The sequence below is a fragment of the Dicentrarchus labrax genome, unplaced genomic scaffold (assembly GCF_905237075.1).
Source record: "Dicentrarchus labrax unplaced genomic scaffold, dlabrax2021, whole genome shotgun sequence".
In the NCBI taxonomy this organism is placed as follows: Eukaryota; Metazoa; Chordata; class Actinopteri; family Moronidae; genus Dicentrarchus; species Dicentrarchus labrax.
The window spans coordinates 15093636-15114610 of NW_026136714.1; the positions used below are offsets into that span (position 1 = coordinate 15093636).

Sequence of the window (20975 nt, forward strand, 5' to 3'; positions counted from 1 at the left end):
ATCTGCAGGAATGAAGATGAATCCGTAGTTATTATTTTTTTTCTTTTTAAATACAATATATTATAGAATGAAGATGAATCCATAGGCTATTTATGACCCTTGTGTCCTGCTTTAAGTTTAATTTCACTGTTTACCAGCTTGGCCTCGAAAAAACTGCAGATATGTGAGACTTACTACTGATCATTATGTAGATCAAACGTCCTGGGAATATAACCTTATGAAAGATTTTTTTAAAAAACTTCATGCATGGGCGCCGAGTTAAAACACCATAACAGCAGAAAACTTCAGAAACTCCAAAACTCCTGGGAAGATGGAGTGAACTTCCACCGCAGAGCACTGATGGTTGGCAGGACACTTGTGATCTAATCCTCGTCGTGATACGATGGTTAAGGTAAAGAACATAAAGAACAAAATTTAGAATTAATCCTTGTATTTTATTAATGACATATCTATCTATCTATCTATCTATCTATCTATCTATCTATCTATCTATCTATCTATCTATCTATCTATCTATCTATCTATCCATCTATAAGTTAATTAAATAAGCAATTAAAAAAAACAACTAACTAATCGTGCAGGTAAACAGGTAAGTACACAAACATATGAGTTGCACATGGCTGCAGTAGATCTCACTTCATAGTATAAAGTGATGGACAAGACATGTAGAATATGTGTTGAAATGTTGCATCAGTACAAAACCTGGTATCTCCTGTTTAGAGAAGTGGTTTGATAAAACAATTAAAATATATTTAAATTATTGAAAACCTTTCTTTTTTTAAAGGGATATGTGAGGAGAAAATCAAAATTTAAGAGGTATATTAAATGTTATTTTACATTAATGTATGTCAGTGTGACTTTTAGGGTTTAGTTAGAAATCATACCATCAGGGCACTGGGGGAGAGGGTCACAGTTAACAGTTACCTCACAGCCAGAGGTCAGAGCTAAGAAAAGCTCTGACCTCTGACCTGGTAAACAACTGCAGCTGATAAGCACAGGAGTCCTTCACCTGCAGCATACTATTGTTGGTTTTAGAGGTCGTTCATCCCTCACTGTTACTAATTTTAGACATGTTTCTAATTTTACAAATATATGCGTAACTCTCTCAGGCCTCTGAAGTTCCCTCATTGAGCAACCCTGTGGCCTTGCACGCTGCTCTTCTGAAATTAAAAAAAGAAGATGATCACAGGATTCATGTTCAGATTCATTCGATTTGTTACGTTGGTGGGTTTTAAAGTTTCAGTCCGTTGGGTGAGCTCTAGGTCACAGGTCACACACCTTGCCACATGAAAGCAAAGAATAATTTACCAAATTTATCTTAACTATAGATATTTTATATACCCTCACAGTGATGGGTATTCAGTTCTTCAAAACTTCTTCAATGTCATTATTGTGAGATTATGATTCTTTTTGCACATATAACTTAAATCAAGGAAAATCTCAGTGGGCTGAAAAGTGCCCTTTTCAGGAGTTTTCAAGAGTTTTTCCAAAGATAGCAGCAATTAAAATTAATTAAAGAAAAACAGCACAGCAGAGAACTTAAAACATATCACAAGATCATTATTATATTAGAATATTTTATTTATTTAAAATGTCATCATTATAACATGGGATGCATAAAACCTGTAGTTCAGAATTTATTGTAATAAGTAAAGTCAGCATTAAGTTATTCATGTTTCTATGGTTCATTTGAGAATTTATTTTCCAACAAAAGAATAAAATAATTGTGGATATTCTATCATGACAGAGACTTATGTAGAATAAAATATCTGAATATAAATCTATCAAAATGTTCTGCCGGTTATTGATAGGTTATGCAACATAAAACTTAGTTTTAACTTTGTAAAAAATTAGGTCACATACATAGTTTTTTTTGTACTGAGGCTGTGTGTGTGTGTGTGTGTGTGTGTGTGTGTGTGTGTGTGTGTGTGTGTGTGTGTGTGTGTGTGTATACATGTGCATGTTTGAACCCCCGATCCCCAGATGGGGTGAGATTAGGGAAGGGGTGGGCATTTTGCGTCTGGTGTGGCCAGCCCACTTCACCTGAGCATAAAAACAGCTGAGGTTCTCATTCAGTGGTATTCACACTTCACTGACTCTGCACACACACAGGGTGGACACACACTCATCACACACCTAGAAACACACACAGAGGTTCATTTAGTTAAACCTGCGAAGATGCCTTGTGTCAGCTCTTATCTCGACCAGATGGTGAAGATGCCTTGTAGCTACAGCTCTGCGGTTGATGAAATCCTCATGGTAAGATTTGCGTTTGTGTCTGATAAGACTTTGTCGAGGTTTAAGTCCTTTAGTATCGCTTGGATTTGTGCTTTTATTCCATGTGACTGTTGTGTGAATTAACTATAGTCTTAACCACGCACAGACCGCTCCATATTGTTTCAGAAGAAACTCTTGGAGCTTGTTTGAGATGCTCAGATGCTGCTTCGTCCTGCAGAACTTCCTCTCCACTTCTTTTCATTGTTTTGTATTCTAAAGTAGTGCCTTTTTTATCTTCTTTTAATATAGCATCTAATTTGTCTACAAGAATGGGTCCAGTGCATATGATCTACACTAAAATACATATATAGTTAATTGATCTGTGTGCACTTTCTGTCCTGTTCTTCTATCCTTTCATTGCAGGTAGAGCAAATCCTATCAGAATTTAGGCTGAATAAGGAAGACCTAAAAGAAATCATGAAGAGGATGCAACGTGAGATGAACAAAGGCTTGCATTTAGAGACACACGAACAGGCCAGCGTCAAAATGCTTCCAACTTATGTCTGCTCCACCCCTGAAGGATCAGGTAGATACTCGTTCCTCAGTCATTAGATGATGATCACTTTTTTCTCAAAAATCATGCAGATGTCACTAAGAAGGTAAAGCCAGTGCATGCATTCAGATGTAGTGTGTGTTTTGACAGAGGTGGGCGATTTCCTGGCTCTGGACCTGGGAGGGACAAACTTCCGTGTGATGCTGGTGAAGGTGGGTGAAGATGAGGAGAGGAGCTGGAAGGTGGAGACCAAGAACCAGATGTACTCCATTCCTGAAGATGCCATGACAGGCACTGCTGAAATGGTTAGTGACACTAGTATTTACAATTCCTTTTCAGCATCAATAAGTCAAACAGTAACTGATATAGCTCAATGGTGACTGTTTAAAACAATCTATCAATGCCAAAAACATGTCTAAATATGGTTTTCTGTAAACACTTTAAACCTCTCAGAATGAAATCAGCACCAATTATTGCATCTATCTCATATCCTCTTTCTGTCTCTTTGCAGCTGTTTGACTACATAGCAGAGTGTATGTCAGACTTTCTGGACAAACATCATCTCAAGCACAAGAAGCTTCCTCTGGGTTTCACCTTCTCCTTTCCTGTACGACATGAGGACATTGACAAGGTACAATGTTATACTTGTACATACTGTTAATCAATAATGAGATGGGTAGCAATAACCTTCATCACATTTCCCCCTAAAAAGGCTTTATACATTTATAGCATTTTTCTTTCCACAGGGTATCCTGCTTAACTGGACCAAAGGCTTCAAGGCATCTGGGGCAGAAGGGAACAATGTTGTGGGTTTACTCAGAGATGCTATCAAGAGACGAGGGGTGAGTTGCTGCATATTAGAATGATTTTCTTTATTTATAAACAGAACAAAATGATGACTTTTAACACTTGCATACAGCTAGATGACTCTAAATGCAAAACGATTTGTCACTTAGGACTTTGAAATGGATGTGGTTGCCATGGTGAATGACACAGTAGCCACCATGATTTCCTGCTATTATGAGGATCGCAGCTGTGAAGTGGGAATGATTGTTGGTAAGTAGTTATTAACACACTGCATGATTTCACTACTGATATGCACTTATGAATACAGAGACTCACATACTCAAGCACACCTACATTTTTCTTTCTTTTTCTTTTTTTGACCAGGTACTGGTTGTAATGCATGTTACATGGAGGAGATGAGGACTGTGGAGCTTGTAGAAGGGGAGGAGGGCCGGATGTGTGTGAACACAGAGTGGGGGGCATTTGGAGACAACGGTGAGCTGGAGGAGTTCCGGCTGGAATACGACAGAGTGGTGGATGAGACCTCAATTAACCCCGGACATCAGCTGTGAGTCAGACACACCCAGAAGACAGCTGATCACTTCTTTGATTACAACATATCTCTTCCAGCTTCATCTACTGTATGCACATGAATTTAAGTGTAGATTCAAGTTCAGAGTAGCATGTCATCGAAGGTGACGGTAGTGAGATTTGTATTGTAATTTAAAATGTGCCACACACTCTTTCCTTCACTCTCTTATTGTTTTTCTGAATTAATCATCCTCCTGTGGCAATACTCACCTGATTCTCACCTGAGGTGTCTGTGTAGTTGCTAAGCCACCAGCTCTTTTTCCCGAGGATGTTTGTAAATGGCAAGAGCCCTCATACGTCAGTGGTCAGTCAGCGGATGGGGGTGTCAGATTAATGATCCCTCTCTGCTGCTTGCCATAGTGCCTGCTGGCCTAATGGCTGTTTACCTTTTGCACTGGCAGCCCCTTTGCACAGACAACTGCTGAGGCCAGCCTCATTCAGCCTCTTTAGCATTGACGTTGGCATCCTTATCCGCCCTCCTCTCCTTTCCCAGCCCATGTAGAGAGAGAAAGTTGTTTGTTCATGTGTTTTGTGATGTGCATGACCTTCCTCTTTCTTCCACTATTTCAACATACTCTCCTTAGTTAATTCCCCCCTCCTCCTTTCAGTATTTATCTGTTTTTAAAGCTATCTGTCTCTTCTCTTTTTCTTGTCTCCTGTAGTTATGAGAAGCTGATCAGTGGGAAGTATATGGGTGAGCTGGTCAGGCTTGTTCTGATGAAGTTGGTGAATGAAGATCTGCTGTTTAATGGTGAAGCGTCAGAGCAACTGAAGACACGTGGCAGCTTTGAGACACGCTACGTCTCACAGGTGGAGAGGTGAGCATGAATGAATCCTAAAAGGCTGCAGTTATCCACCAACTTAAGAAAACTACATACAAAAGTTGCTTATAAAAAATCAGACAAAAGATAAGACTAAGACTATTTATCCATGTAGACAATCAATGCATTTGCTTAAGCTTATGGGGGGGGAAAAAGCAAATGATAATGTAAAGCCTGTTGTGTTATATAACATAAATATATATGTATGCTGATGACATCAGCTTATATAACAGTGTTGATGGGGAATGTGGCGAAGCAATTTGGTTTGCTTCACTTACTGCAGAATTTGTAGAAGCCTGTTTTAATATTTGAATGCTGAAAATATAAAATGTGGTATTTGTGTACTAAAGTAATGATAATAGTCATATCAGTATTTATGTATTATGAACATAGTAGTGAACATAGTCTTTAAATTTACCTGTTGCCAATTTCTTTCAGTGACACTGGGGACAGAAAACAAATCTACAATATCCTGTCCTCACTGGGTGTTCTGCCGTCAGAGCTGGACTGTGACATTGTGCGCCTGGTCTGTGAGAGTGTTTCCACTCGCTCTGCTCATATGTGTGGCGCAGGGCTCGCTGGTGTGATCAACCTGATGCGGGAGCGACGCAGCCAGGAAGCCCTGGAGATCACAGTTGGGGTTGATGGATCTGTCTACAAGCTGCACCCATGGTGAGAAATATGATTTTCAACTTTTGAATATCATAGTTTTCTGAACATGTTAAAGTATTAAGCAAAGGAAAGATTGTGATTATTTGACTGACACTAATGTTGTTGTTTCTCTGTCTCAGTTTCCGTGACAGGTTCCACAAAATCGTCAGGGAACTCACACCTCACTGTGAAATCACGTTCATCCAGTCAGAGGAGGGGAGCGGTCGCGGAGCTGCTCTTATCTCAGCAGTGGCCTGTAAGATGGCGGCATGCATGCTGACACAGTAAAAAAGGGAGCTGTGCACTGAGCTGTCTCCCGGCAGGACAGCGGTGAAGCAAGCCTGAACTCTGTTTTGAGAACATTGATGACATGTCATCCACAGTCGGCAGCACTGGCCTTTTTCAAGGTCTGCAGGATGTGTATCAGCAAAGTGGACAGTCACTGCTGGAAGATGTGCAGAAGAGAAAGCAGCAAACAACTTGTATTATAGACTGTATTTGGTAGTATTAGACCAATTTGTAGCAATTTCAATATTTTCTGAATTGGTTTGCTGTGACTGACTTGCCCATTTAAAAAATGGATGTATTATTGATGCATTAAAAAACCAGTGCAAACTGGTTGATGTACAACAAAAGGATTGTTTTGGTAAATACTGTTGTAAACAAAATCAAATTCTTTCATTTTTGTGTAGTAATTCCTGTTAGTGAGCAATAAAATATTTCTTTGGTATTGTATATTTAAATTGTTGTTTACAACCTAATGTGTGTGTGAGTGTATGCCAGTAGGTTGTAGTTTTTCATATGTGCATGATGAAATGTGATGGATGTGAATAAGCTTTAAATAAATGTAAAATAAATGCTGTAAATAAAATTGCTCAATTAAACTAACTATACTGTACTATTTACTTTGAATTGATTAGATGTAATGCCCCAGCTAAAATGGATTAGTAAATGTTTTTAAGTTGTGGCTTATTGTTAATTCTATGTCAACTCAAGTGACATAAAATTTATGTTCTAGATGTAATAGTCCTATTAATGTTACATTAATGAAGTAAACATGAATATAATCTTATTTCCTATAAATGCAATAATTATTATGCTTTCATTACAATAACAAACTACAAAATGGATCCAGAATATTTATAATTGAATCTATTCATACAAATATAATTCTGGTCACCCAAGTTTGGTATAAAATACTATGAAATTTAACACATTAATTTAGATTTAAAAAAATGTCATGGCCACTTTTTAGACTAAATGGTAAGTTCAATTAAAAATATTTTCGGAAAAATGTGTGAAGATATGGAAATAAAACAATTTATTGATTTCTAATTCCAAATGTATGTATTTATGTTCAATGCTATACTAATGTGCCCCAATAATGTAATGTTTTTGAGTTGAAATATCTTAATTTGGGGGCTTTTCCAAGCAAAATATTGATATATGCGATATATGTTTACAATTAAATCAACATGTATATTTCTGCCACCCCTCAAAGTCTCCATGCCAACCTCTTGCCACCTCATGAATATTTCTTATCTAAAAATGTTTTTATCTGAAATGGAATGAGATTACAGATGACCTCTGCTCTGGATTTGCAATGGTCAAGCTTCTTGTTCATCTAATGGAACCAGTGGTGTTGCTGGGGATTATGGATTTCATGTACAGGATGTGACTTAAGTCTATGGCACCATTATTTAGCCTATAACAAAAATGTATGTCTGTTTATCTACAACATTCACTTTGTCATCAATTATCAAGCTTGTCTCTAATTGAAATTTGGGCTTGGGGGCTCTTCCCTTAAGATGTAAATAAGGTGGTATATTGCACAGGAAAAGATTTTAGCTGTCCCAAAGTAAATCAAGATACATTTAAAGAGAGGTGTTGTTATTATTTAACTTAATCCTAGATAATATACCTGCTGCTTTTTTAAATCTGGTTTTATTTGGTCATAGTTGTTTTGGTTTCATTTAAATAGAGTTTTTAGAATGAAAGAGGTCACTGGGAGACCCTTGAGCGTATCATATCTCATTTGCTGGAAGAAATTATAATATTAAAGAAGATAATCAGGCTTAATGTCTGCTGTGTAGTCTCATACACTATTGTTACTTAAGTTTCAATAATAGTGCACATAAAATATACATTAAAGTAAAATCTTTAGAGCTTGATTTGACCTCTGAAGAGTAACTTTATTTGGTTGAGTGACTGTCAAACGTCAGAGGTCACTTTCCCCTGTCTCCTCTCTCCCTGTCTGTTCTTCATATCTCTAATTTCCAGCCCAGAGGAATCCTGGCTGCTTCACCTCTTATCAGGTCCTTTTGGTGACACACGGAGAGCAGCCATGGCCATGTAAGGGACTGTGCTGCCCACCAAAGGCTATTATAGGAGGGTAGAAGATAAGATGGGCCATACAAAAAACCCACCCCAGCATCACACCTCTGCTGGGAGTCCACGTAGATCACTCAGACATGGTAAGTCAGCTGCGTTTTCATTCTTTCAGTTCTTTCAGTCAATACTGTATTTATGTTATTTTGTATTTTGTATCTTTTGTGTGCTTTTGACTGATTTCTATGCTGACACATGGGTATGCAGTAAAGAAAATATCAGTGTCCAAACTGAATGAGTTTGCGTTCATCTTCTCAGGCGAGTAAGAAGGCTTCCAATAAGAGACAGAGGGGAGGACAGAAGTCTTGCTCCAATGTCTTCTCCATGTTTGAGCAGTCCCAGATACAGGAGTTCAAGGAGGTACGGTATTGGGTCTTGTCCTGCCGTGACACAGCTCCCTTTAAACCTTTCTTGGAGGAAATGTGCATGGGAACCTGTGATTTTTTGATTTTCAAATACATGCAAGGGAAGGGAAATATTCAAGCAAAGCACTTATTCCTTTTTGCAGAACCTGTATTTTGTTCATTTCGACCGAAAACAACGAAAGTACAATAAATGTTTCATGTTTTAAAGTTAGTTTATCAATATTTAAGCATCTGTCATAATTATGTCAATTTTCTGAAAACAGATTCTTGTACAATAGATCCTAAAAATAATCTATGCAACTATTTCTCCCTATGATTTTTAGTAATTAAAATGATAATTCAATAATGTTTGTACTGTAGAACTTCCCTCAGAGATGCATGAGGGATGAGATGCACAGATTGTAAAGAGCAAATTTTACATTTGGAAAACTATTATTGTGCAAGGTGAAATAGGCTACCCACTTTTCAGTTTTAAACAACTGAAAAAAGGAACATATTTAATTCTACTTCTTCATTATTATTATTTTTGTGCTTTATCTTACAGGCTTTTGGCTGCATTGACCAAGACAGAGATGGTGTGATCAAAAAACAGGACCTAAAGGAGACCTATGGACAGCTGGGTATTTTTTTTTCTTTTCTTTTCTTTACCTTTAACCCTTTCTCTATTAACATATACCTAAAAACCAAAAAGTGTATGCTCTATTGATGATGATGATGATGATGATGATGATGAAGTGTGCGTGTGTGTACCAGGGAAGCTTAATGTCAATGATGAGGAGCTGGATGAGATGTTGAATGAGGGGAAGGGTCCCATCAACTTCACCGTGTTCCTGACTCTCTTTGGGGAGAAACTTAATGGTGAGAGCCCTTTACTAACATTGAAACAAATCTTTTCATTTTCTTTAATGAATTTGTAGGAGATGCTTAAATGATTCTTTGTTTTCCTCCAGGAACCGATCCTGAAGACACCATACTTGCTGCCTTCAAGCTTTTTGACCCCAATGGAACGGGCTTTGTTAACAAGGATGAGTAAGATACATTTTATTAATTAGATTACACGTTATTACTATTAGCAGTAACATTACAGTTTTTAGCCTTTCCTTTTACACTTTCTTTTGTTAATCCAGGTTTAGACGATTGTTGATGAACCAGGCTGATAAATTCACAGCAGAGGAGGTTTGTGTTTTCTATTTTATATTGACAGACTCTCAAACTGTTCTTTAAGATAATCATTTTCATCAGGCAAATTGTCACTTCATAAACCTATAGGTGGATCAGGCCTTTGCTCTGGCTCCTATTGATCCTACTGGCAACATCGACTACAAGTCACTCTGCTACATCATCACCCATGGAGATGAGAAGGAGGAATCCTAACAAGGACTGTAAGCCTGTAGTGTAGTCAGGTCATCTAAACATGTCAGTAACTGTTTTGTACATTTTACAAAACATCAATGATTGATGAAATCGGATTAATTCAACCTCAACTGTTCAACGGTTATAAATGCTGCAGCTCTGTTGGTATTTATAAGTGGCTCAATTGTTTGTATGCTGTTGAGAATAAAGTGTTTGGCTCCTCAAAAGCTTATTTGCGCATGTTGTTGACAACAAACACTGTATGAAATAAAATTGAAAACTCCTTATCATGGCTGTGATACCAAAATAAAATCACACATGAAAAGGTCCTATCCTTGATTATTTGAGATGCACATCCCTAATCCATATACTATACATAATGGCTTTAGAAGTAAAGGAATATGAGATAAAGACAAGACATAATTAAGGGGTTTCATACCCAACTGGTGATTTTAATATTTTTACTTCAGTTTAGAAATATTTGCTATAGTAGTAATTCTTCCTCTACTATAATTTTTGTTCTGCTTTATATTGATTATTTTATCATACTATTATATTGATGAAACCCTTTCAGTAGAAAGAGGATCAGTTATATGACAACAAACACTGTTTTTCTTAGTAAATTGTTTTGTGATGTAAGATTTTCCACAGACTGAATGTAAAGTCATATAGGACTATTACTAAATATTCTGCAGTATAAGTAAAGTAAAGTAAAGTAAAGAAGATGTCAGTGGTTCACATTCAAGGAGACCTCAATGCTGTTCCATTCTTTTGGGACACTGTTGCCGTGGATACGACAACAAACATCTCCATAAACTCCACAGCCACATTTCCTGCTCACACAGCAAACAGCCAGTCAACAACAAGAGGACGAGGACGTGTGAAACTCTACAAGGCAAGCTCCACTTTCAGCACATTTGCAACAGCAGTGTTGCATCCAAATGACTGTGAGTTAATGTCTGATTTCTGAAAACTGTAGTCCTACTGGCAGAGATGCCTATTGCATCTGGAGCTGCAGGCAGAGTGGATGTAGGAGTAGATACAGGCACAAAGAGGAAGACCAAACCTGCCAACAGGAACTGTGACTCCTATCTGCAAAGGTGGGTAGATTACTGCGTGTGTAGCTGCAGCAACTGAAGAAGATTCACTTTATTTTGCATCAACTGACAGATGCAATGTTGTGGCTTTTCAGTACCGGAGAAAATGTCTTACATTATAGAGGTGTCACTGCAGGAAATACAACATTTTAAGAAAGAAATTTGGTAATATCATGTTTCTTTTACGGATAGAGACAATAAGATCTCTAATTGTGTAACTGTTACTGGTATTCACAAATAATTAAAACTTTTGACATGCAAATAAAACAATCTGCTTTTTGTGTTGAATGCTGTACGTTACTGAGTGTTATATTTTGTGGTCACCTCAAGTTTGGTTAGCCCAACTGAGGCCAGTGAAGGCTAATGTTATCATGGAGACACTCAATCGCCAGTTTCCCAGTAGCTAATTAAATATACACAAAACTAATGAAAACTAACACCGCTAAACGTAAAATCATAGCCAACTAGAAACACAGTAGTGTGATACCAGATTGTTAGAGTTAGGGATGCTCCGGGTACAGAACCCATATTCCCCCCAGAAGATTTGCCACAGAGCATCTCTATTGGCTTTTATTGCTGAGAGATAAAAGCAGCTTCATTTAAACGCTGCCTGTCTGAATCAACAGCAACCTGTTTGTCATTTGAACTGTGCAGAGGGAGACACAGATGTGAGGCACTAATCAGGCTCATAAATATTTCACCACACCATTAGTTTCTCCTGGCTGGTTCACTAAAAGGAAGGCAGGAAGTCACATCTTAAAGAAAGCTGTGACACACTGCTGGTGTGGTATACATCACTGTAGATAAATTAGACTCAGCTGAGTTTCTACAATTACGTGCAAACTTCTTTTCATTGTTGATATTTGCAGATACCAGGAGCAGAGAAAGAAGAACAAAGCCAACTTGTTGCAGGTGAGTGCTGTCATCAAGTAGAGACTATCACTGATTGGTTAAGAGGCTGTCTGGCACAAAGTGGTCATGTGGCTGTCGTTCATCTGATTAAATGATGTTTGTTTCTACTCAGGGCAACACAGATCCAAGTGATCAGGAGAATGATGGTGAGAACGCTGACAGTTTTAAACAAAAGAAATAGCAGGATTGCATCAACATTCACACAGTGAGTGAACTTAAAAAGAAACCTGTCTTTAATTTGCTTTTAGGAGCCAAAGAAGGGAACACACAGGGCAATGGCGGCAGCGAGGATCCCACTTCAGGAAAAAAATCCAGTGGAGAGAGATCCAAAAAGTCTCATCTGTGTGTTCTCCTTTAAGGCCGTCACATCTCATGTGGACATTTAATGAACTCGGCTTTCACACTCTACATTATCATGTATTATTTAAGTGCCAACCCCTTGTGTGTCTTGTGTCCTTGCTTTACCTTTACAGTTGTGAGGAAAAAAGGATCAAAGGTTGTTACTGTGCAACACTGTGCAAGATGTTTCCTTTTTGTAAAGCTAAGGCTATATGTCTATCAGTGTTAAATTCAATAACAGAAGATCGTTCAAACAGGTTGTCTTTTAACTGAACTGAATTAATTGAACCATGTTTTACAGGTGCTTGTCAGTGTTAATAATGTTGCAGTATAATACTGCAAGATCTAAATTCTTAAAAGCAATATTTAAATGCTTAAATGATCATTATGTCATATGTATTAAATAATATGTCATGTTGTGTTATGAAACAGTACAACTACCTCCAGGTTCTTGTTGACATTGCATAATTACACCATAGGTATTAAAATTGTAAAATTTATTTTTTAAAAACAATGAACACATAAATGAGTCAAATGACTGTGTGAGTAGATACATTCGTGAATCCAGTGGCTTTTCTGCAATCACACATTTCATTCAGAGCATTTTCTCAGCATTAACTCAACCACAACAGTTGCTATGTTATCTTCAGCAGCAGTAAAAACAGAGACCTTCAGTCAGTGTCTCATAAAGTTCAATATTGCACTTCGTGTTTTCTTTGAATCACTGAGACTTTCCTCCTTTTAGCTGTACCTAAGGTTTCACAGTGTGTTTAAGTCCACTTGGCAGTATTCCCTCCCAGGTCCGGCTAATGAGAACATTCTAGCAGAGAAAAGTCTGTTTCCTGGTGTATGTTCTCCAAAAATGGGGCAGGGATTTGTACAGCGTCCTGGTCGGGGATCTCAGTCACTATTGCTGCTGCTGTCGTCTCCCACCACCATGCTGCTGTACTGCTTCTGCTGCTGCTCTTTAAACGACTCCTTCACCTTTGCTCTCTTCAGGCCTCCATCCCTGCAGACACAGACAGGTGGTGACAGGACTGTACTGAGACTGGGGCTAATCACTTTACTACATATGTTCAATGTCAGTGAATATGACTGTCAAGGGACTATTTTTTGGTATTTTTCATGTTTGACATTCAGTTAAAGATTTCATGTTCCATCCGCTGTGATATAACTGTACAATTATATATGTACTAAAACACAATGGGTTAGTTTCTTTCTCTCTTTGTCACAGATTAAGTATAAACTTTATTTTGAGAGGAGATTCTTCATATAAAAGGCAGTGCCTTATAGTCAATTAAGTCAGTTTCTGGGTAAAAAAAAAAGAGAAGAAAAATACTACATATACAGAACAATTAAATAACAATCAAGTGAAGAAAGTGAAAAAGTTGAATCTTACCACTGTAGATCTACCAGCCCTCCTCGGTGAGCAATGGCTGACTTAACTCTGTTGGCAAACTGGACAGCATCTTCCCCCTCCTGTCATTTTTGAATAAAAAACAAACTCAGTCTACCATGATGTGTGTCTGTGAGTGTACATATACCTGAGGGGTGGGGGTAGCACCCGTGGGCTGTACACGTGGCTTTATGCATGTGTGTGCTCATGTGCTTCAGCACGTCATACACACCTGTTGGTGCATAGCTGGCAGGTACCAGACGTTACAGACAAGGGCCCAGCTGGTCATCATCCTCAGCAGGTAACTGACCATGCTGTACTTGGAACTGTTCCAGAAAGCATCTCCAAACTTTAGATCATACTAAGAAAAGTAAAAAAGATACACAGACGTTCAATGCAAGTGAGGAACTGTACTTTGAAATATGCAAACCAGAAATAAATCTGAATGAGGGATGGAGTTTGACTGACAGACAGAACTGAAATACCTTAATGGCTACTGGGTATATTGTTGCTCCAATTTCAAAACTGCCTTTTTTAAACATCATGACAGATGTGTTGTTGACACAGGTTCCTGTGGAAACCAGACATCAGGAGATTAAAGCAGACAGACTTGTGTGAGCTCTGTCCAAACCCACATAAAATGGTTGCTCATTTGTCTCCGCTCAGTGGCCAGACTGCCATCAGGCACTGAGCTAAAACAACGACACTCGCTGGCTCTTATCTTTGATGAGACAAAGACAAATATAAAACTGGTGTGGATATAGTAACTCTATCTCTCTACATGGTCACACTTACCCTCTGGAAATATCAATATGGGAAGCTTTGTCTTGTCATTCACATGATCCTTCAACCTGGAAGCAACACAAAGAAGTAATGGAAACCTATAAATATCTACATGTTGCACCTTTGAAGAGTTTTTTTACATTTGGGAGAATATATCAAACATCTGAAAAGAGTGTCTGGAGTGAAGATGTTATATTACGAGGAACTGGAATCCAAACTGTGAGTCACTGTTCAGTAGCAACTTTCCAAAACATATCTGTTCTTGTTTGGATAATAAGAGATAACTCTAGAAGACTTTACTGCCAGGAAAATGCCAACCTCTCTCTGTACCGGAGCAGCCACAGAGAGAAAATACAGGCGAGAAAGACGTGCAAAGACAAGCCTGAACAGACATGCTGGAGTTGAGGAGTGGAAACCTGACCTTTTGGTCACCAGGTGGCGATCTTTCATCTCTGCTCTCTCAAACCACACATGAGGACAGGACCTCACCATGGCTCTCTGGATGACTCCCATCAGACCTCCATGTACCTGACCCACCTGACGAACACATGCAGCCAGTTATGAAAAATGTCCTATAGTATCAGTGTGGAAATGTTCAAATGAATTAAGCTGCCTCTGTACCATAGCATAACACCCATCATTGCAGAGAATCACAATGTCGATAGGAGAGGTGTGATTGGCGACACAGATTCCTCCTTTTTTGGGTTTATTTTCCCTGTTATTATGAGGCAAAGACATGTAATGAAGTCAGTATAAGAAGATATTCCTGATCTTTGTTAGAAAGTTACATAATGAGGAGACTCACTTACCGGTTGTGATAGCGGATGGTGGCAGAGAGTCCTCGAGCACAGATCCTGTAGCACATCACATGGACCCATTCACTGAGCCAGAACTTAATCCTATAAGAAAAACCACACACATGAGCCAACATGCATGAGGAAGAAACCATTTCCATGAGAACAAGTTAAATATTAAATATGTTTAATAAATTATTTGGATGGTTATAGTCACCTCCAATTTGGAAGTAATCCAACTGCAGATGTTCCTATGACCAACCAGGTGAGGCCAATGCAGGCTAGTGTTATCCTGGAGAAAGTGGAACACATTTGTTTTTCAGTTTGACAGCAGAAAAAACAAAAGCTCAGAACATAATAAAATACTGAATAGTCAGACAAAAAGTTATTTTGTAGGCCAAACTCAAGATAAAACTCTAACTACACTTATAGCCTTCACAAAATACAAAAAACACAGTCTCATAGCGGGCTTGAATGAACTCATTAGACAAACATTCACATTTTTGGTGCAACAGTAAAGAGTTTAGTCAGACCACAGTTCTGAACCGCCACCCACTGAGGTTTGACTCAACCTATGTCTGGAAGGCAGCACTACATTTGTACCACTACAGTTTAACTTTGAAGTAAGCAGACTGTTCAGTGTTCGTGTACCTGAGAGGGGCGAGGATACAGTATCTCACAAAGATGCCAAGGCCGTAGACCAACGTCAGCTTCAGACTGATGTACTGGAAATCATTGTTGGTGCGAGTCAGTAAGTTCCAGGACACAAGCTCCTCTGAACTGAACCGCTGGGTCACCTACATTAAAAAAATGATTTAGACATTTAAAACTCATTAAAAACAGACCAGTATAACCAGACTACTAAAAGTCTGAAATGCAAAACCAGGGATTGCAATTCACTTATTACCATTTACATACCAAACTGTGTTCTTGTTAATAAATTTAAGTGTACCTCATCCTCTACAATGCTCTCAATTCCTCGCCGGGTGAAATAGAAACAGTCACTAAGTGTAAAATCCCCACCCACTGGTGGTTTGGGGCGACTGCGTCTAAGTTCCTCCAACTCTTTCTCCATAGAGCCATCTTCCCTCTGGATGAGACCTAACACACACACACACACACACACACACACACACACACACACACACACACACACACACACACACACACACACACACACAGCACAGCACAGCACAGCACAGGACTCATTATCTTAGTCGTAATTTGGAAGAGAAGTCAGCTTTGCCATGTCTTTTAAGATTGTGTTGATAATAGTGTTAGAAAACAAAATGGTTTGAGTCAACAGAAGAAACAGTAAAACACAGCATAGAGTCATCCTGGGACATACATTTCAGAGGAGAAAGAAAACAGTAACGGCAGCTCTGCGTCATCCAAGGATATACGTGTGTCATTTGGCAGAATAAGCTCATTTCAACATGAAAAACTGCCTTTGATACAGTGAGAGCCCAGATATTGCGTTAGGTTTCTCATCGCAGCAGGGACTTTCCTTTTAAATGTACCGTAGCCAACAAAATGTTTTAACAACCCACCTAAAACATGACCTTTCACCTTTTGACCTGTAATACATAATAATAATAATAATAATAATAATAATAATAATAATAAACAACAGGAGAACTAATGATAGTTGCAGCCTAGTTACACTTTCCACCTAACAGGTCTTAGAACAGTTAAGAGTTGACCTCAACTCAGACTCCACATTATCTGATAACTCAGAGGACAAAGTCCAAAACCTGGAGTAACAAACCCTGAATTCAATGAATATTCAATCAAAACTTTGAGCACAATGTCCTCCTTATCTCTGTTTATGAAGCTCTCTCACTTATTGTATTATCGTCCAAATTTAAAAATGTAACACTGACATACTTTGGACTTTGCAGAGGCCACATTCTGCTGATATAACTAACATCTTTATGTGTTACAACAGGGGATACCACCCTGTGCAGCTCAGGGACTGATAACAAGTTGAGTAATTGCGTCTTGTGAGATAGGCAGAGTTCCCGGAGCAACTTCACCTTGTTGCCTATTGTAAAAGTTCTCAAGTTAACCGAGTCACAGTGCCAGACAGAGACAGTCCTGTAGTCCAAAATGAAATCATTAAAGGTCATGGGGCTATCAGAAATGTATCTGTACACAGAAATTAAAGCATTCAGAACTGCACAGGTAAATCAATTACTCTCTCAAAGCTGGGCAATACTATTGCAACATGCTCAGACTTGTAATAAAGTGTCTTATGAAATAGTAGGACAGCGTAACATCTGTCACAAACCATTTCACAATAAAGGATATGACAACTTTTTTCCAGAACCGCAAACATTTATGTTGATCTGTCTACTACGAACATCCTTCCAGACACACAGTGTCTCTACTCACCGTTCGATGGAGAGGATTTGAGTGTTCGCTCATCAGCGTTTGCCTTCTGTATCTTCAGAGTGGCCCACTGCAGAGGAGGACAGAAAGGAGACATTCATGGTCATGTCTCATATCTCTTAAAAATATATGCACAGCACCAAAATAAAGGCACAAAACAACATAAACAACATAAACAACAGTACCTCTAAGGTTTGGACCAGGATTGTCATGTAGGTCTCGGAGATGCCCAGTGAGAATCCAAACATGGCTGGGATCATGATGGTGCTGATAATGAGGTACAGCCAGATCTCCAGGGCCCAAATGGCCGCTGCCCAGAAATCCTCCATCTCCACCTTAGTCCCTGATGTGTCCAAGAGCAACCCTGTGGCTCAGAGGTAGTGTAGTCCTGTATGTGTGTGTGAGGGGGGTCAACAACATCAAGGTCAAAAACAACCACAATGACAAAGAGAGCAAAACAAGCGGTCCAGTTAATTTAATCAGGAGCAAAGCCTCAGCAGGTCACAGGACGCTTCACAGACACACAGTGACAGGGCGCACAGAAACACTGACGATCACTCTCACATGTGTTCCTGCCAATATAAACAAACCTATGTATAACCAAACTGAAGCAGGGCTCTTCTATACTTACACTAAAACAGTGTGTACGCGACTGCATTATTTCTGCTTTCTACAGCTACCAGCAGTATTATTTTCGAGTTAGACGAGCTCATCTTACCTGTCAACCTTAAGTCCATGTCCTTTCTACCCGGAGAGTAACTCAAAGGAATGAGCAGAGCAAACACGCCCATTTACTAGAACAAAGTTCACGGAGCAGCGCCCAGCAGCGCCCCTTGTGGACAGAAAGGGAGGTGCAGACGACAACACTTGCAGCACATTTAATTATGTTCTAGTTTATGTTCTTCCAAAATGGCTAATTCTTAATACCCCATGAGTAAATAATGACCTTAGGAAGACGTTCTTCCAGTACTTTGTACCATATTACCTGTAAATAGAATGAAAAATTGCTGTTGCTGCCCCTAGACTGTGGGACAGCATCCTCCCGTCAGATCAGCTCTGCCCCCTCCATTGGCTCTTTTGAGTCCAAGCTTAAAACATACTTTTATTTTCAAGCCTCCTGATGTGGCTGATTTTGTCTGGTGCCTATTTTTAATTTTTTTTATCTGGATCATATCTGTATTTTGTTTTAAGTGTTTCTCTTAATTATAGTCTCCTCTACCCGCTCTGGTTTGTAGAGCACTTTGGTCACCAAGGGTTTCTTTTTTTTTTTTTTAAATGTGCATTATAAATAAATTTGATTTGATTTGATTTGGATTACGAAGGACTAAGAAACTTGAAAGTCTCATAACTTTTCATGATTTTAACTTTTAATTTTGAACCTTAGAGATTATTCTGTGTGGCTGTGTTAGGTTGTATCTTATCTGCGTTCTAGGTTCTAGGTTTAAAACAGATCTTGATCTCAATGTGATTCAATTAATAAATAAAGTCAAATCATACAAAAGTGCAATAAAATAACACAAACGTTGAGCATGGAAATGGCAATGATATATGTCCACTAGTTTTCCATGAGAGCCCTTTTTGAATAAACTCTACCCACTAACGAAGACCACAGGGTATGGCTGAAAGCTCCTGAAAAAGCTCCAGGAAGTAAGTGGACCTTGTGATAAAATGTTTCGGGTTAAAAAAACTTAGAAAAAACATATTTTTTCCTTTTTTGCAGACATATAATGATTTTCAGTTTCTCTTGTCCTTTGGGAGCATCGATCACTGAGTCAGCGGCTTAAAATGCTGACCTGAAACTGATGCATTTTGGGAAACAGTAACGACTGTTGTAAAGTTCCCCAAACCTCTCAGACATGTTACTCACCACAACACAGGGAAGCCTTTATGAGGAATGTGGCCACAAAATCTCTTTGTAAAAGCCTCTCTCTCCCACCTAAGACTAACAAAAGGTCCTGATTATTTTCCAGGTTCATACATTTCACAGTCTGTTGCACATTACTGTAACAGGGGACTTCAGGGGGTCAGTTTGGGTAATGTCTCTGGGAATGATAAGAGCGCGATTCATTCTGGGACTGAACCTCTTTCCACCAAAGATGCAAAGAAAACTGGCTGCTTGCCACAGTAACATACCAGTGATATATACCATATGATGATACAATTCATGTCCAAAAATCTAACTTCTCATCCAAAAAGATGTGATCACTTAGATTTAGTGAGACCGTTGAGAGCAATAAAGTTGTTAATAAATCAGGCAAATTGCATAGTCCTATGATTTTAGACCAGGAAGACATTCCATGTGCAGCAAAACACCAACAACACACTATCTGTCCTTTAATGTTAGGGCGTGTTAGTTCCAGTAAGGCAGTGCTTGTTTGTTTTTAAATAGCTATTTTTTTTTATCTTAAAGCCTCAACACAAAGAGCTTACTGCTTATGTTGTTAGGGGAACACCCCAGTATGGCCCATTAGACATATATTTGTGTGGAACCGTGGGATATCAGTGGTATCAAGTTATTTTTAGCGGGGCACAACATTTTTAAAAATTATATGGGGTAAATCAAATTCATGAGAGAGCAAGCTTTTCCCTGTTTAAAGCCCCCATTATCCAGCAGCCTTATGTAAAGCTGCAGGACTTTGTTTAAAAAAAACCTCATTTGAATATTGAGTCACATACGGGCCTTTGCCACATGTCAGTACATAGATAGATAGATAGATAGATAGATAGATAGATAGATAGATAGATAGATACTCAGAGTTAAATGAGTTCAGATAGATTAGTTTACTGCATTGTCTGCCTCTGTGTCTCTGAGACAAAAGAGGAGGGAATGCGTCAAGTCTCAGTAGCCATTTAGTGACACATAAATCTACTCCAGGGAAAATATTAGACAACTAAAGAACAGCAGTATTTACTGAGAGGGGCCTTCAGAGGATATGAAAAGGCTTTTACACTGAGCTACAGCATGCTATAGTCCACAGGGACAACCTGGAAATAGTAAATAATGTCCTACTGAGGGCTATTCAACACTACAAACACCAAAAACATCTCTCAGGGATTTCATCTACTTTTACGGTGGAACTCAATCAAGGCTTTAAGTACAGACAATATATTTGTGTACAAGTGTTAAGAAATTCCTGGCATGCAGTTTCCTTGAATCCACTACCATCCTAAGCACTGGAATCCAATTCATGGTTGATACAAAGTGATATGAACTTTGTTGGCAATAAGGCAGAAAGCCGCAGCAGCAATAGTATGGAAAGAACAAATATTTGTCCTTTTACTCAAATTAGCTAAAGAATGAATGTGTTTGCACAGAATGTGAGTCTATTGTTTGACCTTTAGACACACCTTTAGTATGCGGAAGAAAAAAAATATTACTAATGCACATATTATACACCTTTTCCCCTTTCTCTTGCTCACAAGTCTACTACACCTTCGCATATGCTTCTCTATTAGACCATAGAGCACTAAAAGGTATGGGTAGGCTGTAGACATAGCCTACATGAGGACTGAATGAGTACTTACTGCTTTTGTTGTG

General features: G+C 38.7%; 3 protein-coding genes across 4 annotated transcripts; 2 read left to right on the top strand and 1 right to left on the bottom strand.

Moving 5' to 3' along the window:
* Nucleotides 1-2076: 2076 nt before the first annotated feature.
* Nucleotides 2077-6507, top strand: gck (glucokinase (hexokinase 4)). Its single transcript, XM_051423361.1, has 10 exons — nt 2077-2259; nt 2641-2803; nt 2921-3075; nt 3282-3401; nt 3517-3612; nt 3727-3826; nt 3941-4124; nt 4810-4965; nt 5407-5640; nt 5760-6507. The coding sequence occupies exons 1-10, from the start codon at nt 2179-2181 to the stop codon at nt 5905-5907; spliced, it is 1437 nt and encodes a 478-aa protein (XP_051279321.1). The 5' UTR covers nt 2077-2178; the 3' UTR covers nt 5908-6507.
* A 1495-nt stretch (nt 6508-8002) lies between these two features.
* On the top strand, nt 8003-10054 carry myl7 (myosin, light chain 7, regulatory). Of its 2 annotated transcripts, XM_051423105.1 has the most exons (7): nt 8003-8093; nt 8266-8367; nt 8917-8992; nt 9126-9230; nt 9323-9401; nt 9500-9548; nt 9642-10054. In XM_051423105.1, the coding sequence occupies exons 1-7, from the start codon at nt 8091-8093 to the stop codon at nt 9744-9746; spliced, it is 519 nt and encodes a 172-aa protein (XP_051279065.1). In that variant the 5' UTR covers nt 8003-8090; the 3' UTR covers nt 9747-10054. The 2 variants fall into 2 exon arrangements, with proteins under 2 accessions (XP_051279065.1, XP_051279064.1); XM_051423104.1 differs by lacking the exon at nt 8003-8093 and having other exon boundaries at nt 8242-8367.
* Nucleotides 10055-12555: 2501 nt separating this feature from the next.
* Nucleotides 12556-18242, bottom strand: agpat9l (1-acylglycerol-3-phosphate O-acyltransferase 9, like). The gene is made up of 14 exons (XM_051423103.1): nt 18156-18242; nt 17623-17825; nt 17441-17507; nt 15999-16147; nt 15698-15843; nt 15264-15338; nt 15062-15151; nt 14874-14967; nt 14674-14789; nt 14265-14320; nt 13955-14040; nt 13702-13830; nt 13473-13552; nt 12556-13082 (listed from the first exon to the last, which is right to left on the bottom strand). Exons 2-14 carry the CDS (start codon nt 17764-17766, stop codon nt 12974-12976), a joined length of 1341 nt encoding a protein of 446 aa, XP_051279063.1. The 5' UTR covers nt 17767-17825; nt 18156-18242; the 3' UTR covers nt 12556-12973.
* Nucleotides 18243-20975: the final 2733 nt, after the last annotated feature.

Coding starts and splice junctions, on each gene's coding strand:
- gck (XM_051423361.1), top strand. CDS start 2,179: ATGCCTTGTGTCAGCTCTTATCTCGACCAGATGGTGAAGATGCCTTGT. Junction 3,613..3,726: donor ATGCTATCAAGAGACGAGGG/GTGAGTTGCTGC, acceptor TTTGTCACTTAG/GACTTTGAAATGGATGTGGT. Junction 3,827..3,940: donor TGAAGTGGGAATGATTGTTG/GTAAGTAGTTAT, acceptor TTTTTTGACCAG/GTACTGGTTGTAATGCATGT.
- myl7 (XM_051423104.1), top strand. CDS start 8,242: ATGAGTTTGCGTTCATCTTCTCAGGCGAGTAAGAAGGCTTCCAATAAG. Junction 8,993..9,125: donor GGAGACCTATGGACAGCTGG/GTATTTTTTTTT, acceptor TGTGTGTACCAG/GGAAGCTTAATGTCAATGAT. Junction 9,402..9,499: donor GGCTTTGTTAACAAGGATGA/GTAAGATACATT, acceptor TTGTTAATCCAG/GTTTAGACGATTGTTGATGA.
- agpat9l (XM_051423103.1), bottom strand. CDS start 17,766: ATGGAGGATTTCTGGGCAGCGGCCATTTGGGCCCTGGAGATCTGGCTG. Junction 15,339..15,697: donor TGTATCCTCGCCCCTCTCAG/GTACACGAACAC, acceptor CACTTTCTCCAG/GATAACACTAGCCTGCATTG. Junction 13,553..13,701: donor TGCCAGCTATGCACCAACAG/GTGTGTATGACG, acceptor CAAAAATGACAG/GAGGGGGAAGATGCTGTCCA.